Here is a 22,084-nt window from a genome sequence, read left to right on the forward strand (position 1 = left end):
TATAGGAGTTGTGAGATTGCTCACTGTTCGTTATCTTCGCCTCACGTTAACAACAGACAATTTTGTGTATAAAATTCAAGTTGTAGAAAAATCACTGTACTTGAACTTGAAATGTGGATGTGATATCGTTAAACTAATATTTCTCTCTTAGAACTATATAAGCGTGCATATATGAAAGGTGAAGATGACGGAAAGTGACCAATGTCATAACTTCTATAAGCAATACAAAATAGGGAGTTGGGCAAATACGGGCCCCTGGGCACACCAGAGGTAGGATAAGGGTTCTAGGAGGAGTAAACATCCCCTATCCACCGGTCACAACCACCGTGAGCCCTATATCTTTATCATGTAGTTCATAACGTTCTGATAATAATGTGTCATTTTGAATTAGGGATCAATTGGTTAGGCACACTCAACTTTTTGGAAGTGATGTAAAACAAGTCTCCGTTTTCTTGTATTGGACATTTGCAATGCGTTCATTTACAGCATTAACGTTGGTCATTATAAAATGATAATCGGAGATGCTCTTAATTTTGTATCGCAGGGAGACTGTTATCTTCATTAAGTTCTCCGTGCAGCTGGTTTGTTGGAATGATATTCCGTCTGGTGGGTGGTAAATGACGTTTGCATGATTGTCCTGAATAATTATTGTTGTCATGTGATATTATACGATGTGAGTAGAGTAAAGGAGTACATATGATGATGGTAATATGTGTATGTAAATGCTCTATTGCTAAGACTTTCGTGAGTGTAGAGACTTAAAGACTATGTATCATTGTATCACATTTGCATTGATCCATGTTTGCAGATCTTTTAAATGTTGCAGTGGTTAGAAATGGGATAGTGATTAGAAATGGGATGGCAATCGTGAACAATTCCTCCGTATGTATAAATATATTAAAAACACATTATCAGTACAATCACGAGGATATTTTGAATGTAATTTCATGCAAAACACCAAAAAGTATGATAGTTAAAACCCCCAAACATATCAATACATATTACAATTTTGTCGGACGTGTTTGAGGTAAAAAGTGGAAAAATTTGTTTTTCCCCTGAAATTGTAGTCTGTGAGATTGAGTATTTCGGGATGGATTGTACACAGCAATATCCCTTCCTCATCTTTAATAATGAACGGCAACTAATCTGAAACTGTTCTAAAAACAATAGTGTAATCATGCAAAGGATGCCGAAAAAGTGGCAAAAAATGTTATGATATAAATATGTCGAACTTAGAAACAACGTGGAATTTTGATCAATGATTATCATGAAAAGAATTCCTTGTTTACGGTTCATATCTTGGTGTGTCCAGGGGTCCGTGTTTGCCCAACTATCTATTTTGTATTGCTTGTAGGAGTTATGAGATTGATCACTGTTCGTTATCTTCACCTTGCATGTATGTTACAAGGAAATGAATGTGCTATAGAGCTTACGAAATCAAAACAAAAATCCATTAATAATAAAGGATACAATGACGTTTTAAAGCATTTCTGGAAAATATTGTCACGGAAGTTGTAACAACACCTACTCCAGGATGGCCCATGCCATTTCCTTATCACTGAGACATGGTGCTGATGTCCAGGGAAGACTTCCATCAAGAGACACTTCACTTGTTCTATATATGATTCCAGAGATACAGGGACGTAACAAAAATGCAATACCTCGTGAATTAAGATTGTCCTCATACGGCAAGAGCAATGCGCCATACAGTGATACGGAATAATTTGTTTTGCCTTGTTCGATATAAAAAAGACAATTTTTTCTAGAAAAATTAATAAGTCCCAACAGATTTCTTTGATATGCATCTTCTAAATAATTTTACTTAGATGTGTTGCTCCGAAATAGAAGGATGGCATTGAAGATCGTTTGGGAAGGACTGCCAGTTATCCTGCAACTGTTCTAAACATCAGTGTAACCATGCAAAAGGATGTCAAAAAAGTAGTAAAACGTTTAGTTACAGAAATATATATCATTAAAACATGAACTTAGAGACAACCTGGAATGATGCTCATTATCTTGGAAACAGTCACTTCTTTAAGTTTCAGATTGTGGACCAGGCTATTTAGGTGAATTTTGTGACGTGAAATGCCAGTATCCAGGTTTTGGTACGGATTGTCAGGATAAATGTTTGTGTGGACAGGAGATGTGTGATCCAGCAAATGGATGCCAAGGTCAATGGTTTTATAATTGCAAATATTTCTGTATGATAATGTGCTTAACAAAGAAATTTATACTTTACAACTTACAAAATGAAAGAAAAAATCCTTTAAAAGTCAATAATCATAAATTATACAATTATGTGATGCAAGTTTGGAAGGTAGTACCATGGAAGTTGTAACAACACCTGCTCCAACGTCCAGGATGACCCTTAAAATTTCCATATCACTAAGACATGATGCTGATGTTAAAAGACGTTTTTCTTCACGAGACACTTCACCCGTTCTATCTACCACTCCAGACATGCCAAAAGGTAACGAAAAGAGAATGCCCCATTCACACATATTGGCATATATTTTACTTCAGATCAGCCTAGTATTCAATCTAAATTACAGTAAGGGAAATTTACACCGTGCTTACTCAGAGATGCTGTATGACATGTTATGCCGTTCTGTACACACTGATTTTGACTACGTTTACCTGATCAAGATATAGGACTCACGGAGGGTATGACCAGTCGACAGGGGATGATTACTCCTCTTGGACACTCAAATAATCTTACTTGAATTTGTCGTTCTAAAATAGAAGAAACAAACTGATGACAATACAGCCTTTTAATGTTTAGAAGATATAGGCTACATTTAAGTTGGTTTGTAAATCATTAACCTCACATTAATAAGCTTTTGTCTTTAGCAGGACATTGTTGCCGCTCTGTTAAAATGGAAGCACTGACATCTTTGTCATTTTTTTTTGTTTCTGTTTCCAATGTTCAATTATCTATGCAAAATTAAAGTCCTAAATAATTTTCAAATAATTTAAGAAGTAAGATAGGAAAAATGTGCTGGCCAGACTTTTCATTGACTGAGATTGTAGAGATTAGAAAATATGAGAGGTATATTTACACCCACATATCTTTGAATTAAATGAAGTATTAGATGTTTTCAATATCAGATAATTTAATGTAAATTGATTATTATTTTTTGGGTCCACCAATGAAAACCCACAGTTGTAATAACTTTAGACTAGGTATCGAACTCTGCCTGTTAAAAAAGATTAACAACCAGGTATCGTTTTATAAGCTCCAGTATTCAGGTTAGATGTTTGAAGATAGTCCCTGTGTACGTTTGGAGTAGGTTTCGTAACATGGTGTATATAAAAAAGTAGTATACTGCAAGCTGCTGTTTTAATAGACTTAAAATGGCTAACTACACAATAAAATTGTAGTTTTAAAATCAGCGCAAAATATGAGTTTGACAATCATTCTTATTAAGACCATGTATCACTTTTACATGATTATACATTTAAAATAATATACGAGGTCTCTTGAAACACAATGCAAACTTTAATCATGTAGCAGCTGAATTATATACAAGCAAGTAATATCAGGTGTGTCAACCCCTTCCACTTTTTTTAGAAAGGGTGTTTTCTTGTATATTTATACGGGAATAGTTCCCTTCCCCTTTTTTTGACAGAAAGGAGTTATATAACAAAAAACTGCAATTAAAACTTAACATGGATAAGGGAGAATTACTGACACCCTTAATGTAGGAAATTCGTAGTCGATTCTTCTTATTCTGTCGTTTTCTTAGTTCGTCTGTCAACATTTTTGAAGGCCTACTCCCCTTCTGAAATAACTATACAACATGTACAATCTATGCTGTCAGTATCCACACGTGTTTTAAAATGTGACATTATTCATTTCTCTAATTTCGTACCTACGTCTCTGTATCCATCGCTTGCATGACATCTACTAGGAATCTACACAAACTGCTAGGCAGGGTTTTCCCCAGTGCTGTGTGCGTAGCCGATTGAAAAACAACACACCAAATTACATATTAACCCTGAGTCGTTGTTACGACTGTGTAAGTTCCAAACGTTGTTGTACCCGGAAGAGGTAAAAGAGAAAGTGAACCAAACAAGACTTACAGACCTTATTCCCCTTTCCTTATAGCAGTTATAAAATTTTTCACTGTTCGTTATCTTCCCACTTTTTCAGAATTGTACAGCCTTAAAAATACAATATTCACTTCGTCCCTCGATCTCGATGAATATAGTGCATTTTAGATAGCCAAATCCCTGAACTGACATTAAAATTTCAGTAGTTGTATAGTGCGTGTATGTATTAGCTATATTATATTACTACAAATATCGATGTGTCAAAGTTAAGCTACATTCTAATTCACTTGGCGTTTATAGAAACGGTTTGATGAATTAGATTTGAATTTATCTTGCACTATACTCCGTATAAACAATTTACAGATCTTATCTGAGTTGTCATAAAATCTCATACGCAAAAAAGTCGTTGTGTAAAGGAATCTTGAATAAGAGACATATTTATTTTGAAATAATGTTCCCCAAAGGGATGGAATTTATACTCTCTAACGTTAACCAACCTTCAATCATACGTCAGAAAAAACCATCAGGGGCACCTTTGTTGTGTTCACTTACAAATATAACTGAAAGAAGAGTTACGACCGGCGATACGATAATAAATATAGCCGCGAATCATATCACTAAGTCTCAAAATTAATTCTTCTTAGTTTAAACGATACACACAAAAGGACAGACATATTTGGGGTATTCCCGCAGCTATAAATTAGTCTTTATAGAATGAAAATTGAAAATAACGAATAGTGATCATTCTTACAAATTCTATAAAAATACAATATTAAAAGGGCAAAGACAGACCCCTGGAAAACAAGAGGAGGGTTCAGGTGCTTAGCAGGAATAAGCATTCCTTGTTGATCGGTCACACCCGCCTTCAGTCCTTTAACCCAATATTGTAAACGTAGTAATCCGTAGTTAAAATGGGTATGTAAAGAACGGCATAACAATTGGTATGAAACATGTCTTACAAACCTAACAACCGGGGTGGTATTTTGAAATTACATCACTATAACTAACATGGAATTTGCAAGAAACTCCTGTAACATCAACTTGTTTATCAGTAGCTTGCTTTCATTTAAAAACTATCATACGCAGAACATGCTCTGGTGTATCAAATTAATTCTGAAACATAATGTTGATTAGCTGCAATAATGTAGCCCAATCCAATTTTTTTTTATTCTGACGTTTTCGGGATAGGGCTACAATTCCATAGGATCTCCGTAATGGTGCAAAATAATTCTATGAATAACCGATAATAAACTCTGTGTATTAATCCCAAATGTTGTTTACACCAAAAGGAGTACCAACTTTGTGCTCGGGCATGTCTAATAAAGGTGTTTTTCATTAAATATAATGTACAGCATGCAAAATTCTTCGTCTGCTCCGCCATGCTTGTTATCGCGTTAGTTCCCGAGGATCTCTACAGCCCAGTAGCTTAGTACTTCGTTACTAGCTTGAAAATACGGATGTATATTTAATTGCTGTTATAAAATTTAGAAATTCATTTCAAAATTAAGGATTATCTCCCTCGTGCATAGCTCTTATCCTTGGACGAATTTGGCTCCACTTTTTTAACACGCTGTTTTTGGCTATATTTAGCTCCAAAACTTCATAGTTATTTTGGATTTCAAACATTTCGGTTGAGCATCACTGAAGAGACATTATTTGTCGAAATGCGCATTTGGTGCATCAAAATTGTTACCGTATACGTTTTACATGATGCTCACTGATTATCTTGAAAACGGTTACTTATTTACGTTTTAGATTGCACGCCAGGTTATGTATTTGACTAGTGAAGTTAATCCAATTTTTTCTCTATCATACACGTACTAATTGAACCTACGTATAATCTCAACAATCTCGTTTAAAGTCAACATTTCGCAAATTCTATTATCGTTATAAGGATGGAGTTTGCCAATATAACATATCATTGGGTAAAATGATGTCTGACGTGTTTCAAACCGATTGTTAGGCCGTTCTTGGCACACTGATTTTGACAACGGATAGCTCCGTTTACCTGATCAAGATATGGGGCTCACGGCGGGTGTGACCGGTCAACAGGGGATGATTACTCCTCCTAGGCACCTGATCCCACCTCTGGTGTGTCCAGGGGCCCGTGTTTGCCCAACTCTCTATTTTGTATTGCTTATAGGATTTGAGATTGAGTTTGCTATCTTCACCTTTCATAGCCCTTTGCAGTAGTGATACTTTTAACTATTGCTCAGGTTACTACGGAAGCATATTAGGGCCGCAGCAGTATCTTTTTTTAGTTTGTTATAACAAATTAGTAATTTGTTATAACAGATTATTAATTTGTTATAACAGATTACTAATCTGTTATAACAGATTACTAATCTGTTATAACAAATTACTAATCTGTTATAACAAATTATCAATCTGTTATAACAAATTATCAATTTGTTATTTCAAATTGCTAATTTGTTATAACATATTATCAATTCGTTATTTCAAGTTACTAAATTGCTATTTCAAATCATTAATTTAACAAGAGGCCCACATGCTTTATTGGTAACCTGAACAATAGTTAAAAGTATCACTACTGCAAAGGGCTATGAAATCAATACTAATTTTCCTGGTTGCATATCTAAGCTACATATATGTAATTTCTATTCATATTATATTTAGATTTTGCAGATTAGCTCAGACTCAGGCGATCTTTAAGGCCCATGAACCTTTTGTTTTGCTTTATTTCCACTTTAGTTACAACTGTGAATAATTGTAACTTAAAAAGCCTTCTAATACATGGTGTTAGATCTGATATTGAGCACATGACTTTCAGTTTGCAGGAAACCCATTTTGAAAATGTATGCATGTTCTTGATTGAAAAGTTGTTGTACCGGTGGTATTTCACATGTTTTCTTTAAACATATTTATGAATATAAATATACCTCCCCTTCCCAGAAAGGGGACATATTGTTTTAGTATGAATTCTTCTTCATCTTCTTCCGATTCTCATACTAAGTTTGTCCGGGTCATAGCTTTTTTGTCTTTTGACATAGACCTTTGATATGTGGAGACTATGGAGAGAAAATTCACGATTGTCTATTATAATGTCTTGTCGTTGATATTGATAATCTGTTATAACAAACTAAAAAAAGGTACTGCTGTGGCCCTAATATGCTTCCGTAACTATTCGATATCTTCAGCTTTTTCTGACCTTAAAAAAGGAGGTCCTGTGTCACAACAGGTGTTGACACGTTAAAAAAAATCAATGTTATAGCCTTAAGTGCTAAGCATAGGTTTTATATGTGGTACTTCACATAGAACTGATGATTTCTCAATTTGAGAGAAAAGTTCTCGAAAGGACGTAAAATAAACAAACAAAACATGAAAAACTTTTGAAGTCAAAATACTTCTCTCTCTCTCTCTCATAAATATAGCATGCCTCAAACAGACCATCTCTCATACACATATTCACACACACTCTCACTCACCACTATCAGGCTTCGCCACAAAAAAATCGTCAATGTGCTCGGTACTGTACAACTGAGCGATACAAAGCTGGTACACCTCAACACTTGGTTTGAGTAATTTTGTGTCATTGTATCCACTTTTGCCCAAAGAAACCCTCTTAAAAGTTGTAAAATACAAAAATCATTCGAAAGGTTATACAAGAGAAATAAAACTTAAAGACTTGCTAACCAACCCCTGCCCCTTGATAAAAGAAAACCATTCAAATATAAACTGCATTTTCTCATTATGCAAGTAGATACATACATCGTATATTTATCTCGAATGGAGAAAAAACAAATTTTGACGAAATGCTCAATACTGCGAGTCTCAATATTATATTTGTATATATCCATATGTTGTGTATTCGCTTTGTGTAGGCCTAATCCCCTCCCCCGGACTGCATTTTATAGTAGTAGAGAAAGATAGATGAAATGTAATTGTAAGTGATACATTGGATACATGTCATTAACCCACATCATTGACCAATGATACCAAAATCCCTATTTTTGTGTTTGTTAATGTTTTCGAGAAGTCAACCCCCTCCCCTTTTTTTGTTGTTGAAAAAACGATATATGCGCCTCTAATCTTGTAAATTGAAATACATATCGTAATGCAAGTAACACATATGGAGCAAATTAGTGTTCGTACAAAGACCTATGAAGATCGAAGGTTTGATGTAACAGCTGCCACACTATGGAACAGTTTATCGATAGACACCCGTTCGTGTGGCACTGTCAAAAGTTTTAAGACAAACCTCAAAACATATCTTTTTATGAAATCTTATAACCATATTTTGTAATATATCATTTTTTAAAGTAAAGGCTGGTTTGTCGCATGAACTCGTAATGTTTAAATTGTTTTATTTTATTGGATGTTATATTTTATGCTCTGATTAATCTTATCATGTTTTACAGTTTACATATTGTTAAAGCGCTTAGAGTAATTACAAATTATACAAATGCCGCACATTATCATTATTTATCTTTCAGGCACCTCAAGCATACCATTTAAAAATAATTTTAATGAGTAACATATATTCCTTCTAGGACTAATGCAAGTAAAAAGTGCCTTGCAAGAAATGTATATTAATCCTTATCTTAGTGTAACAGAAACATTTTTATGCCTCTGATGGGATTTGAACCCGGGTCTCTGGCACTGAATTCCAGCACTCTACCAATCGAGCTAAAGGGTTAACCCTCTAGCCAGAGCTAGTAGGAATGCCATATCACTCACACTACCACATTGTCCCCCTCCTTTTTAAGAGTCGTCCCTGACTCTTCCGGAGTGCCAACACCTGTGAGGCGAAGTACTGAAGACAATATCTCTCACCCGCCAGAGATAACCCAGGTCCCAACGTGGGCGCCATTTTGTAACAGGGTGTTGATTGAGAATAGTTAATGACGATCAACTCCTGTTGATTTTCTGAACAAGGCGTTTATTCAGCAAAGTATATATTAAGTTGCTTGAAAATAAAGCCCTGTAACAATTGTATAACAATAATCAAACATTTGTATAAATCATAAAATACAATATTGCTATCATTAATTGTATATCAATTAGTCTGTAATAGTAATATTGTACATATCCTCCAATTTCCATCCGTATCAAATTTCGCTGGTGCAGCATACCTCCTTAATGTCCCACTCGAGTTTGTTTCACTCATATGATTTCAAATTTACTTTATTAATCAAAAATACAGTATTAGTTGAAACAAATCTGAAACAAATTTTAAATCCCTAATAGATTCGAACCCGTGTTCCACAGTTCAGCAGTCGGCATGCTAGCCTACTTCGCTACTCGGCTAGGTGATGCATTTTGAATCGAATATCCAAATATTGCTGATATCTATATTTTCTTCCATGTTTTAAAAGAAAGTCAGCCAATTTGGCGATATAGAGTACCTCCTTAAACAATATTCACCCAACAGAGTATAGGGAGGATATAAAACTTAACACGAATATGCAAAATTAGCTAGAAGCATTTCAGCTTATTGCAGTAAATGAGGTAAAGAATTAACTTCACACGCATCAAGATAATGTCTTTATTAAGGCACAGTTTGGGGTCAGCTTCAAATTAGGCCAACAAAAACAGCATAATATGATGTTTAAAGTTGACAAGATTTTAAGCCAAACCATCATAAAGATATATTCCCTGCTGAAATTATAACACAAGAAATTCTTAATGCATTTACCTAAATGTAAATTTATAATAATAAAGATCTTATGTAGCAACTATTGTAAATGATCATACAATACTTCGATGCAATTTAAACAAATATTTATTCCATTGTAACATCATCGATCGTCCTCTGTGTACTTGTGGAAAAACTGAAGATCGGGTTAAAAAAACAAATATTGTCAATTCTAAATGTATACTTTTGTCTATTTAACTCGTAGAGAGAATTGTATGTTAAGATTTGATTCATTATTTACTTTATAGTAAAACCAAATGTCGGTAAACGATCGATATACGTTTCTACAAAGTTCTCCCATGCATGTATCATTTTCCTTGATGAACAGAATATATCTTAGTTTTCCAGAAATTCATATCTTTGTTCTTTAAATGAGCAATTTCAACTAAGATTTAAGGTGTTCGACCTTGTGCACAAATAATGGAGAAAATTAGTGCTTATGGAAAATTAGCATGATTAACTCTACACAATGAGTCCTGTAAAATCTTATTTACATGTCTAATTGAATATCAATGAACTAAGTATTATGTAAAAGTATTTTACAGTTATAAATCGAATTGCCTGATGAGACAGCAAAATTGTTTAATCTATATATTCAACAAAGAGCAATTAAAGTTTTCCGTAGTAATTGTTTTACACAAGAGATCCGCATGCTCCATCTCACAATCAACTAATTGCGGATTGTGAAATTTATCATGGCCTGAAATTCTACAGCATGTGGTTAGATTTTTCGAATTTCTTCATTACAAATGTTCTCCAAAACACACACACAAAATTATCTATTGTAGTTATTTAATTCAATTTACAAGTGAAAGATTCGGAAAGTTCCCAGTTGTTTCTACACTGAAATAAAATGAATGCACTGTTGAACTCATAAACAAACTTCTTGTATTCATGAAGTGGAAAATGAATGTGGTGATTCGCGCTAATTTCACTTCAATTACTGCTATTTGATGCTACCACAAAGTGATTGTCACTGTTTTCAATGTTGATCAATTCATTCCACTTTGATTTGAACTATGCACGCAACTTACATATAATTATCGGAATATTATAACTAGTGATTCTTAATATGTTGCTGGAGGAAACTCGTTGCTTTGCATAATGTGTACAATATCAAAGATATAGGGCTCACGGCGGGTGTGACCGATCGACAGGAGATGCTTACTCCTCCTAGGCACTGTTCACATCTCTCTGGTATATCCAGGGGTCCGTGTTTGCCCGACTACCTATTTTGCATTGCTTATAGGAGTTATGAGATTGATCACTGTTCGTTATCGTCGCATTTCATTCATAAGATGACATATCAATACTTGGAAAATGTGAGTACGGTAGACCAACCGTCATTCCTTTAAAGGAAAACAATAGGACGTAGAAATTGTTTGAAAAATATCGAATATTGATAGGGAAGTTTGACAAAATTTCAACGGAAGTTAGGTCTATCAATTGCTCTTCAAAACCATAAATTCCTGTTTACACTAGAGCTAAGTACGGCTGTGTGTGTAGGTTATCGTCCGCGCACCTGTTTAGACAACACAGTTTGAATTTAGGGAACTGTTGGAATAAATATAATCTATTATGAAGAGGCATCTCCTCATTCCGGCTTATTGCATAATTAGTAGAAACAAACATTTGTTTCCAATGTGCTAATTACTTCCATGATATTCACATTGCAGATTAATATTCCAACTAAGATTTGTTTTGAGCAGCGTATCATGGAATACTGTACCTGTTACTCGCCATCATTTGTTGCATTATGAACGTCCAGATTCTGTTTTTGACTGTTTCCGTTGGTTACATTCGTGGTGAGTAAAATGTTTAATTGCATAAATATGTGTTATCATGTCTTGTGTTATAATCCATTCGAAAATAAGCATTACTAATGGTTGAATGGTCTTTGTGTGTGTAAATGATACCTTTCCTTTTGCATTGTCGCCCCGTAAGTTGAAGGTCGGGGTTCAAATCCCGGCCGTGAAAAACCTAAGTCATTAAAACAGTTAGTGACCGTTCCATCGCCAAATGCTCGGCATCAGGGGTCCTCTGAGATAATCTTAAAAACGGATATACCGTGTTACAATAGATGTGGCACACTAAAGAACCCTCACTGCTCAATGGTCATAAGCGCCGATCATAGGCCAAAATTTAAAGCCCTTCACAGGTTTTGGTGACGTCTCCATATGATTGAAAAATTCTCGAGAGAGACGTTAAGCAAGATCCAATCAATCAATCCCTTTGTTTTGTATGTTGTTTTACGTTCGTTTCGAGAATATTGTGTTCAACTCTCAAGGAAAATCATTAGTTTTATCCTCTTCATGACCGTATCAATAAGGGTGCTTTATCGTTCCAAGTTCTAATATTAAACGGGAACTGTTTCCAAATTTATTTCGGGAATACACATTGCTTTTGCTACTGGCGATGGAAACTTGGCGAAAGAACAGTCACTATATTTTTTACACGTCTAATGATGGGATCGAGGATCCCAGATAGAAAGTGAGTGCCATAACCAGAGAACCTTAAACGGGATCACATATTAGTTGATAAGAATTGTTATCTGCATTTACCATGTTTTTGTATTTTATTATGATTCCTTATTTTCTATTATCATTTTACCAGGCTTTTCCTTAAGTTACATTTTCTCTGATTTGTAAACGAGATATAGTTTAATGTTTCAGTTTAAATTTGGTCACATTTAGTGTGCAGACAGTTTTTTAACAATATTAAGGTTCCAAACATTTTAGAAATATACCCGTGTCTAAATTAAAACATGCACGTGATGTTTTACAGGGAAAAACTATTTTTCAAGTGCAATGTTCTATAGGTATGTAAGTACAATTCGCTCATTTAGTCTACTCTTACATTCCCTGAAACGTTCTTCTTTCCCACTTGAACGGTGAACGCACAGTGAACGAACGGAGAACGCACGGTCAGCAAACGGTGAACGAACGCAGAACGAACGGTTAACGTAATTTGGTGAACGGTGAGCGAACGCAGAGCGCAAATAAAATACATATACATGTATATTTCATCAATTTCATCAATTAATAAAAAAGTTAAATAAACCGGAATCGTGATACAGCATATTTTACAGTTCTGGATATATTCAATGTAATACATTTTTATACAAGTACCGAGTATACATGTATATATTTCATGAAATTATCGCAAATTATACATTAATACATGCAACAGTCATACACAAACAAAAGCAAATTTCGTATATACATTGTGTATACTATTACATGTACAGATACATTTAATGCATGGGTATAATATATAAACAATGCACGTGAAAAGGAAACCACTATAGTCTACATTTGTAGTGACAACCAGAATTAACAGGTGTTCATGTATGGCTTCAAACTTTACGAGCTCGATCGTTTGGGATACCTGTAATTAACAAACACCCCCGAAAGGAGTCAAGATAGTTGCAATAAACAAACAATACGGACGGTATACCCTATGTCCATACCTCAACACTCCTAACAGTATTAACTATTCCTAATTACATTTTGTGTCATTCATTTGTCTCAGCTACATCGACTCGAGGAAATAATCAGTACAAAATTTTGCATTTTAATCATTGATGTGACCATAGATTGCAGTTCGATCGTGTAATATTGGTATTTATTATATAGCTAATAAATAGTCTAATATAAAATCTACGTAAAATCTAGAGAATGTTAGCGTTCATTATCCTGAGAATTTATTGAACGCTAACTTTGCATTGCCTAAATTGTATGCGCCCGAAACATTCCGAGTATGAGCGTTCAATATTGACGTTACCGTAACGACGTAAACAAGTCAAAATGGCAGACGACGGTCCTCCGAATCTGACAGAGCCGGTATTTGATATTTACGTAAGCAAAATGTTTTACTGTACATAAATTATGATGTTCCCATTTACAAAATCAGTTTTCTTCATGCATTAATGACGGGTTAAATATTGAACAGTTAAGAAATGCATGCTGTTATTGAACACTGCCAATATTGATGAATTCTCGTCTATTTTGAAGTAGTTTGAGTGAAAAGGGATATAATTTAACAATTAAATACTTTAGCTATATAATAAAAGGGTTATCGATCTTATATAGGCGAATATTGGCACTCGTTGGATGTCAAAATGATACTGAACTACCCGTAGAATTTTTAAAGGCTAATGCAGAAACGTACCAGATAAACAATTACATCTTTGTATTAAGTGTTACAAAAGTTTGGCAAGAGTAGTAAATATCAGTTTATTGATAATGTCTTTCATAAATATACGCGTAAAAATAGCCATATCAGTTTGACATTCTGACACGTACATACGGTACAATGTACATTATGTAGCATCGTTTGTTTGTTTTTATTTTTCAAAGTAGGGGGGTGACCTGTTTAAAACTCTTGTCAAGCAATGCAAAATAATTATAATAATTTGTGCCCGAACTTGTAAATGCTAAATCATGAACACAGGGGAAGAGGTTTTAATTACCTGGAACTGCCTTATTTTTTGTACTTGGGTTGAATTCATGTCAACAAGTTCTTATATTCGTCTCTCATTTAGATTTTTTTTAACAAAAGCTCAAATGAATCTTTCGGCATTCACACTGGATAATCCTGACATTCTGTACTTCAAAATTAAATTTCTGATATGTAAGAAAGTATCCTTCCTAGGCAGCTCAAGTTCAAGACTGGTGTACTGCAGGGTGGGAAAATAACCTTGAAGCCAAGTGGTAATTCAATACTTTATTATGGTTATGGCTTCACAAGAGGTAAAAGACTGAAATAAATATAAATCACAAATAAATTACTACACAAAAAATTCCTGATTTAGAAAAAAGACTTATTACTCATAAATTTGATAATTTCATCTAACTGACTTTGGCAACCATATGATATGACAAATCTAAACAGTATAAAAGATTCCTAGGTAAATTTAACCATGAATAACTGCTATATTTTCAAAGTAAACAATCGTTTAACACCTAACTCGAATTTTTTCACCTATGTTAAAAGAATTATCGAACACGTGCTTGATATTACTAAATTATACAAAAACATATAAATGCATTTAGATCAGTGTTCTAATGATAACTTACATCGGTGTGACATCTCAAGGGATTGAAAAAGAACAAATTTTTAGTAAATGTAGCAGCCCCGCTGCATTGACGAAGTCCCGGACTTAAATTGCTAATCCCGTATGGACGGAATTGAGTTTTCCGGAAAATTCGGCAACACACTTCCACTCTTACGCACACGTTCAAATTTCATTTTCGCCTTGTTATCAAGATTGGTCCTTTCACTTTGGTGTTCCGAATCACAATGAAAAGACTGAACGATGAACGAACGGTGAGCGCACGCTGAACGCTTTGTGAACGGTGAACGCACGCTGAACGAACGGTGAACGCACGCTGAGAGAACGGTGAGCGAACGGTGAACGAACGGTGAGCGAACGGAAAAATGGTAAAGAAGAACGTTTCAGGGACTGTAATAGGTTAAAGTAAATTATTTGTATTACGTCACAATAATACTCTCCAAATAACTCCCTCTACATTGTGACGTCATTATATTGTTATAGTCATAACAACATAATTATGTAAAACGTCTGAAGATTTTTTTAAAAATGAAAGCGCTTACGTTTTACAACGTGTTGTCATATTTTATTTAATATTTTGCTTATTGATAACCGGACACTGATACAATTTTTCACATTTGTATATATATATATATATATATATATATATATATATATATATATATATATATATGTGTGTGTGTGTGTGTGTGTGTGTGTGTGTGTGTGTGTGTGTGTGTGTGTGTATACACCTTATAAACAGAATTTTTAGCGATGATATAATTATGGTATTATAAGCGAGAGTGTAGATGTTGCTAAAATTAAATAACGCTAAAAAATTATTCCATATCGGATGCAATACTTATCTTTCCTGGAATGATAAAGTTTTTAAAATTAGCTCTCACTAAATATGTGTACCCATTTTAATGGGGAAGTTGCTAAATTGTGGTTTCGCTCAAACAAATCCACTTATATCTACAACCCCTATATAGTATGTTATCCACCCCACAAATTCACAAGTACATTGTATATGTTGAATGCTTTGAATGATAATGAAGTGGCATTATACTATATATATATATTAAGTTCGCGAAATGTTCTGGGCGAAAATAAGTTAATGTATACCTAAAGTTTAGTTCACAGAACACACACCTATCTACATACATGTATATACTGTATACAGGAATTTCTACGATGATTTGAAAACTTTACTAATGATATACTGTCCAATAATATAGATGTAGCCCGCCGAGTATATTTTCAGGATGTCCTCATGGTTACTTTGGTCAGAATTGTGAACTCGGTTGTCGACATCCCAGTTATGGTAAAAACTGCCAGAGTCTATGTATATGTCCACCAGAAATATGTAATCATTCCACCGGATGTCCTGGTAAATATAATTTTCATATTTATATAAAACGTACTTTTCATAAGCTAATGATCGCAAAATGAAAATAAAAATGTTTCAACCTCTGTTATTTTCAGGGTTCGTGTTTGTCCAACTATTGATTTTGTATTTGTATAGGAAAGGTGACGATAAGGAACAGTGATCAATCGCATAACTTCCATAAGGTATACAAAATAGAGAGTTGGGCAAACACGGAACCTTGGATATACCAGAGGTGGGATCAGGTGCCTAGGAGGAGTAAACATCTCCTGTTAACCGTAGTCAAAATCAGTGTCACAAGAACGCCCTAACAATCGGCATGAAACACGTAAGACAACATTTGACCCAATGATAGGTTGTTTTGGCAAATTTGATCGTTATGACGATCATAGAATTTGCAAAATGCTGACTTTAAACAAGACTATTGGAACCCCTGCACCATTAACTTGTTTTTCAGTAGCCTGCTTCGATTTGAAAACTGGCCATACGTAGAGCAAGCTTTTGCGTATCGAATCAGTTGAGAGATATAAACACCCTATACAGGGGATAATGGGATATCGCTACATAAATATGTGAAGTTGACGACGGAGAAGCTGAAATCATCCCGTTTGTTATAAAGTTGAGTTGCTAATTTGCCTGTATAGCTACTTTCAATAAAATATCTAAGTATGAAGCAAAAGTGGACGACTCTAGGAGTTATGGTATTGATCACTCTTCGTTATCATGTTTCATAAAACATATTCTTAATTTATATATACTATAGTATACGTCATAATGAATTTTTTGTGATAAATTAGCATAATAGAGATATCAAAATTACATTCAATTAACGGAAGTTGTGCTATTTTACTGTCTTTTCCTTCAGATGGCACAGTAACAAAGGAGTTCAATTACCAACAGAGCACCTTTCCTACAATCAACAACACTACCGGTACGTTGTCACAGAGGAAATTAGATATCCTTTACATTTCTCCTGATTTGGTAATTGCAAATCAGAAAAGTGTTATAGATCTAGTACCTGTGTATATACTGAATAGGAGTGACTGGTTTCAAATTCCTCATTTATCTTCATATCTATATCACAATATCTATATACATGTTGTAGGCATAATTTATCATGCAGACGTCTTGAATTTATTTACAATTTATTATTTACTACCGTTAGGGATTCGAACCCGGCCGACTTGAGGTGAAAGGCCGTGCGATTTTCAGCGCCATATTCTAATCACCCGGCCACGGAGGCCTACCACGTTTAATTAAACCCCCATAAGGAATATATTTTTATCGATATATGAAGGCATTTCTATATCCCCACACCTATCAATTGATATTCATAGATTTAAAATGAATGACGTGATTCTATCCCCCTCAGGGTACTCAGATTTTCAAATTGATACCTGCACTGAATTTTCTATTTTCATTTTTAGATTACGTAAATATTCCATTTTCCTATGACAATGTGAAAAGATCGAAAAATTATCAATCTGAAATTTTCTATAAGAAATACAAAATTAAGAGTAAGGCAAACACGGACTCATGGGCATACCAGAGGTGGGATCCGTTGCCTAGGAGGAATAATAATTTGCTGTCACAACTGCCGTGAGCCTTATATCTTGATCAGGTAAACGGAGTTATCCGTAGTCAAAATCCGTGTACAAAGAACGATTTAACATTTGGTATAAATCACGCCAGACAGCATATGGCCCAACAGCAGGTTGTGTTGGCAAATTAGATCGTTATAACGACCATATAATTTGAGAACTGCTCACTTTAAACGAGACTGTTGAAACCCCTGTAACATCAACCTGTTTTCAGTAGACTGCCTCGATTTAAAATAAGATCATACGCAGAACAAGCTCTTGCGAATTGAATCAGTTGAGAGATTTCAACACCATATGAAGTTGGTGACGGAATATTGCTACTTGAATATGGAAAGTTAGCGATGGAGAAACTGTAGTAATCCGGTTTGTAATAAAGTTGAGTTGTTATTTTGCCGTTAATATAAATGTTGAAAAATCGAAGTATGAAGGGGATGTAAAAGATTCTGGTCTTTTCTTTGGGATATATCGAATCGACATATGAATGAAAACATTTTGGCAATAGCTAAAACGTCGTCGATATATTTAGATGTCGATCGCACGACCACAACAAAATATTTTTTCTTCTCATGTAGAAGGTTTTGAATAATTATCGTCATTAAAAAATTAATACCATGGTTGTTTTTGGCTTCTTGGACTATATTAAAACAAATATTGAAAAAATCAATAAGTCCGTCATGTTTCTACATAATCGATATATTTTTAACTTATTCATGGTGATATAAATGTTTTAGAAACTTCAGTTCAAAGTGACGCTGCATCCATGTGGAAAACGTTGAACGAGAAGGAAATAGGAATGGTTATCAGCATTACGACGCTAGGACTACTGTTTCTTGTCTTAACAGCCTTGCATATCTGGGTATCTCATCGCATATCTGTGGAAACAAATAATCATGAGAAAGCAACAATAGATTTAGATGAAATCTCTATAGCATGAAAAAACAATCAAACGAGTAATCCGTTGTTATAATGTGTAATGAATCGGGAGATGGCGTGCGATGGTATATTTGTTTTTATTCATGTTTTGTCATTGATAAATTTTTCACATTTCATCATGTCACGGGGTCTTACAACAAGAAGAACTCTTGGTCAGGTTTCAATTAATTTTATTTGTATCCAACCTATCCGATACTGCAATCATAAATATGACGATGATTAGTTATATATCTTTATATCCCGTAAGGAATATATCTGTATAGGGTATCTCGGTGTGAGACTTACCCTGATGTACTGCGTTAAAGTCTTGTTAATCTCTAAATTAATCCGTGCTCATCCTTTTATACAAGCTCACACACATGTGCACACTACTACCACTCCCTAAAAAACTTGTTCTGCAACTTCTAATAAAATACTCACTCGCTCTACAAATACCTAACTCAGCAAAACCCTATTCACAAAACAATCACGTGACACCACGTACACAAGAACACAACACGAATACGATGACAATGCATGGATGAATTAGTAAACAGGGGAATGAATGAATGAAAATGTATTGAACAATCTGAAATGAATAAAATGCATATAACATTTGATAATTAAAATACGTAATTGTCACCCTGTGACAATCATTTATATTGTTAGATATAAATTGCGACATGCGGGTTAACTTTCAATGAGTGTATGATGCGGTATATGCATGGTTCCCATCGCCATATGATACCGTCATTCCATGATAGAACTGTAAACTAGACATTTATTCCTTGAATATATCATTAGTCGTAATCTACCAGACCGTATTAGTTACGAGATGATGATGTGTTTTTCCCTTAGTTGTCTATGAAAAAATAATATAGAGTTCAATGTCTATAACATTTGGTTATAAAATCGGTGTTGTTTGGGATGGAAATTATGGATGTGTTAATTCTAAGTACATCCTTTCACAAAAGAGAGTTTACAGGAAATGCTCTACTTCATTGAGAATTCAAGCACACAAATACGTACTCTGTTCTTCAATATAAGGCCATTCATTTACATGATTACATGATACATCGTGTGAGTGACCATTGTAAACATGTATCTATGTAGAAATATATTCTTTTACAAAACTATTTGCATTTCATCTCTCGCTTATGATGATTAAGAGAAGACAGACGCTGAATCAATGGTTTAAATATCCATTCATTCACAAGTAATCAGTATTTGAGTTCATACAAGTACATTTGCTTGGTAATGAAGGCTTTGCAGGACCAGCCTGGGTAACCGTAAAATGTGACCATCACGTAAAGACTGAGCTGATGATAGGAGTTCATACACCTGTTTATGGAACATTTTGTATGAAAACACCCTTGCTATTCAGATACAGAATCATGCATAGCTTCTCAGTTTCTTTCATCGACAAACATCCTCTGTTGAGTCCCTATATGTCCGCCTGCACAATATGTCCGCCCATTTTTTTTAGCAAAGTGTCACTATATGTCCGCCTATGCAAAATGATGTCTTCCCTACTATTTAAACGAACTATCACAATATGTCCATCAATATTTTTATTTATTATTTCATTATCGTTGGGTGATATTTCTTTATAAAACAATCGTCAAAAACGAGTCTGCATTATACATGTATAACGCATGTGAGCATGAATTAAGTTCGCTTTCAAAAATCGTCGCAATGTGTCCATTCTCGTAAAACCTTTACCAATATGAATATTTAATGGGTTGTTTATATACAGATAGGCACTGCTTCGAAAATGTTATGAAACTTTATTTTGATAGCGACATATCGTGTTGTATGTACTTCCGTGAGCGTGGCAGTGTTTTTGTTTTATGCTAATGTTAGATCAACGGCATGATATCTTGGGCAGGACTGTTTTAAGGATTTTAATCACGTTTAACGTGTTTTTGTTTTAGCGTGACTATGCTTGACAATTTTAGTGCGATTACCTGCGTGTTTTTCAGAGTTACGTTAAACGACCGCATGTTGTGTGTAGATGCGTTAGCATGACTATACGTGGTGTTTATAGTTGAGAAGAACCATGGAGTGTTGTGTGCAGTACCGTTAGCGTCTTGTTTACTTGAGTGTTTTTTTTTTCAATTACGTTAAACCATTGAGTGTTGTGTATAGTACCGATGGCGTGTTGTTTAAAGTGATGTTAAACCATAGAGTGTTGTGTGTAGTATTGTTAGCGTGTTGTTTACAGTTATATTAAACCAAGGAGTGTCGTGTGTAGTACCGTTAGTGTGTTGTTTACTGATTAGCGTTAATCTATGGGGCGTTTTGTATAGTCACTGGTATTAAGCTGATTATAGTAACGATCGTGACTACCATCCCAAAATGGTGGAAGGAAATTCCGGAAATACCACGTTTACTTATTACATCTATTTGTATTGTTTATTTGCGAATGATATGTAGGTACGAAATATCATACACTAGCAACAATTACGATCAGGTGTTATTTTATCTTTTATTCGGCTCAGATAAACTAACACCACATTTTGGGATGATAGTAACGATCGTACTATCATCAGTTTAACACCAGTGGTGTAGTACCGATAGCGTGCTGTTCACAATTACATTTAACTATAGAGTGTTGTGTGTAGTACCATTAACGTGTTTTTTTTACAGTGACATCAAATCATAGAGTGTTGAGTGTAGTACCGATAGCGTGTTGTTTTCAGTTACGTTAAACCATAGAGTGGTGTGTGTAGTATCGTTGGCGTGTTGTTTACAGTGACATTAAACCATTGCGTGTTGAGTGTAGTACCAATAGCGTGTTGTTTACAGTTACATCAAACCATAGATTGTTGTGTGTAGTACTGTTAGCGTCTTGTTTAATTGACTTTTGTGTGTTGTACCGTTAGCGTGTTTTACAGTTACGTTAAACCGTGGAGTGCTGTGTGTAGTATTGTTATCGTATTATTTACTGAATAGCGTTAAACCATGGGACGTTTTGTGTAGTACCGATAACGTGCTGTTTACAATTACATTAAACCATAGAGTGTTGTGTGTAGTACCGTTAGCATAAAGTTTACAATTACGTTAATCCATTGAGTGTTGTGTGCAAGACCGTTAGCGTGTTGTTTAATGTTACATTAAACCATGGAGTGCTGTGTGTAGTTCCGTTAGCGTGGTTTTTACTTGAGTTTTGTGTGTAGTACTGTTAGCGTGGTTTTTACAGTTGCGTTAAACCATTGAGTGTTGTGTGTAATATTGTTAGCGTGTTGTTTACTGAATAACGTTAATCGTGGAGTGTTGTGTGTAGTACCGTTAGCGTGTTGTTTACTGAATAACGTTAATCATGGAGTGTCGTGTGTAGTACCGTTACCGTGTTGTTTACCGAGTAGCGTTAAACCATGGGGCGTTTTGTGTAGTACCGATAGCGTGCTGTGTACAATTAC

The 22,084-nt window shown here is 34.7% G+C and overlaps 1 protein-coding gene across 2 annotated transcripts; it reads left to right on the plus strand.

Moving 5' to 3' along the window:
- Nucleotides 1-1,380: 1,380 nt before the first annotated feature.
- On the plus strand, nucleotides 1,381-21,021 carry LOC125674668 (platelet endothelial aggregation receptor 1-like). 2 transcript variants are annotated; one of them, XR_007370184.2, is made up of 6 exons: nucleotides 1,381-1,938; nucleotides 2,040-2,470; nucleotides 11,386-11,514; nucleotides 16,027-16,152; nucleotides 17,015-17,080; nucleotides 18,482-21,021. XR_007370184.2 is itself a non-coding variant. In XM_056160260.1 (5 exons), exons 2-5 carry the CDS (start codon nucleotides 11,466-11,468, stop codon nucleotides 18,682-18,684), a joined length of 444 nt encoding a protein of 147 aa, XP_056016235.1. In that variant the 5' UTR covers nucleotides 1,381-2,470; nucleotides 11,386-11,465; the 3' UTR covers nucleotides 18,685-21,021. The 2 variants fall into 2 exon arrangements, 1 of the variants encoding a protein (XP_056016235.1); XM_056160260.1 differs by having other exon boundaries at nucleotides 1,381-2,470.
- The last annotated feature ends 1,063 nt before the right edge of the window (nucleotides 21,022-22,084 follow it).

This window comes from Ostrea edulis, chromosome 3, assembly GCF_947568905.1.
Source record: "Ostrea edulis chromosome 3, xbOstEdul1.1, whole genome shotgun sequence".
Lineage (NCBI taxonomy): Eukaryota > Metazoa > Mollusca > Bivalvia > Ostreida > Ostreidae > Ostrea > Ostrea edulis.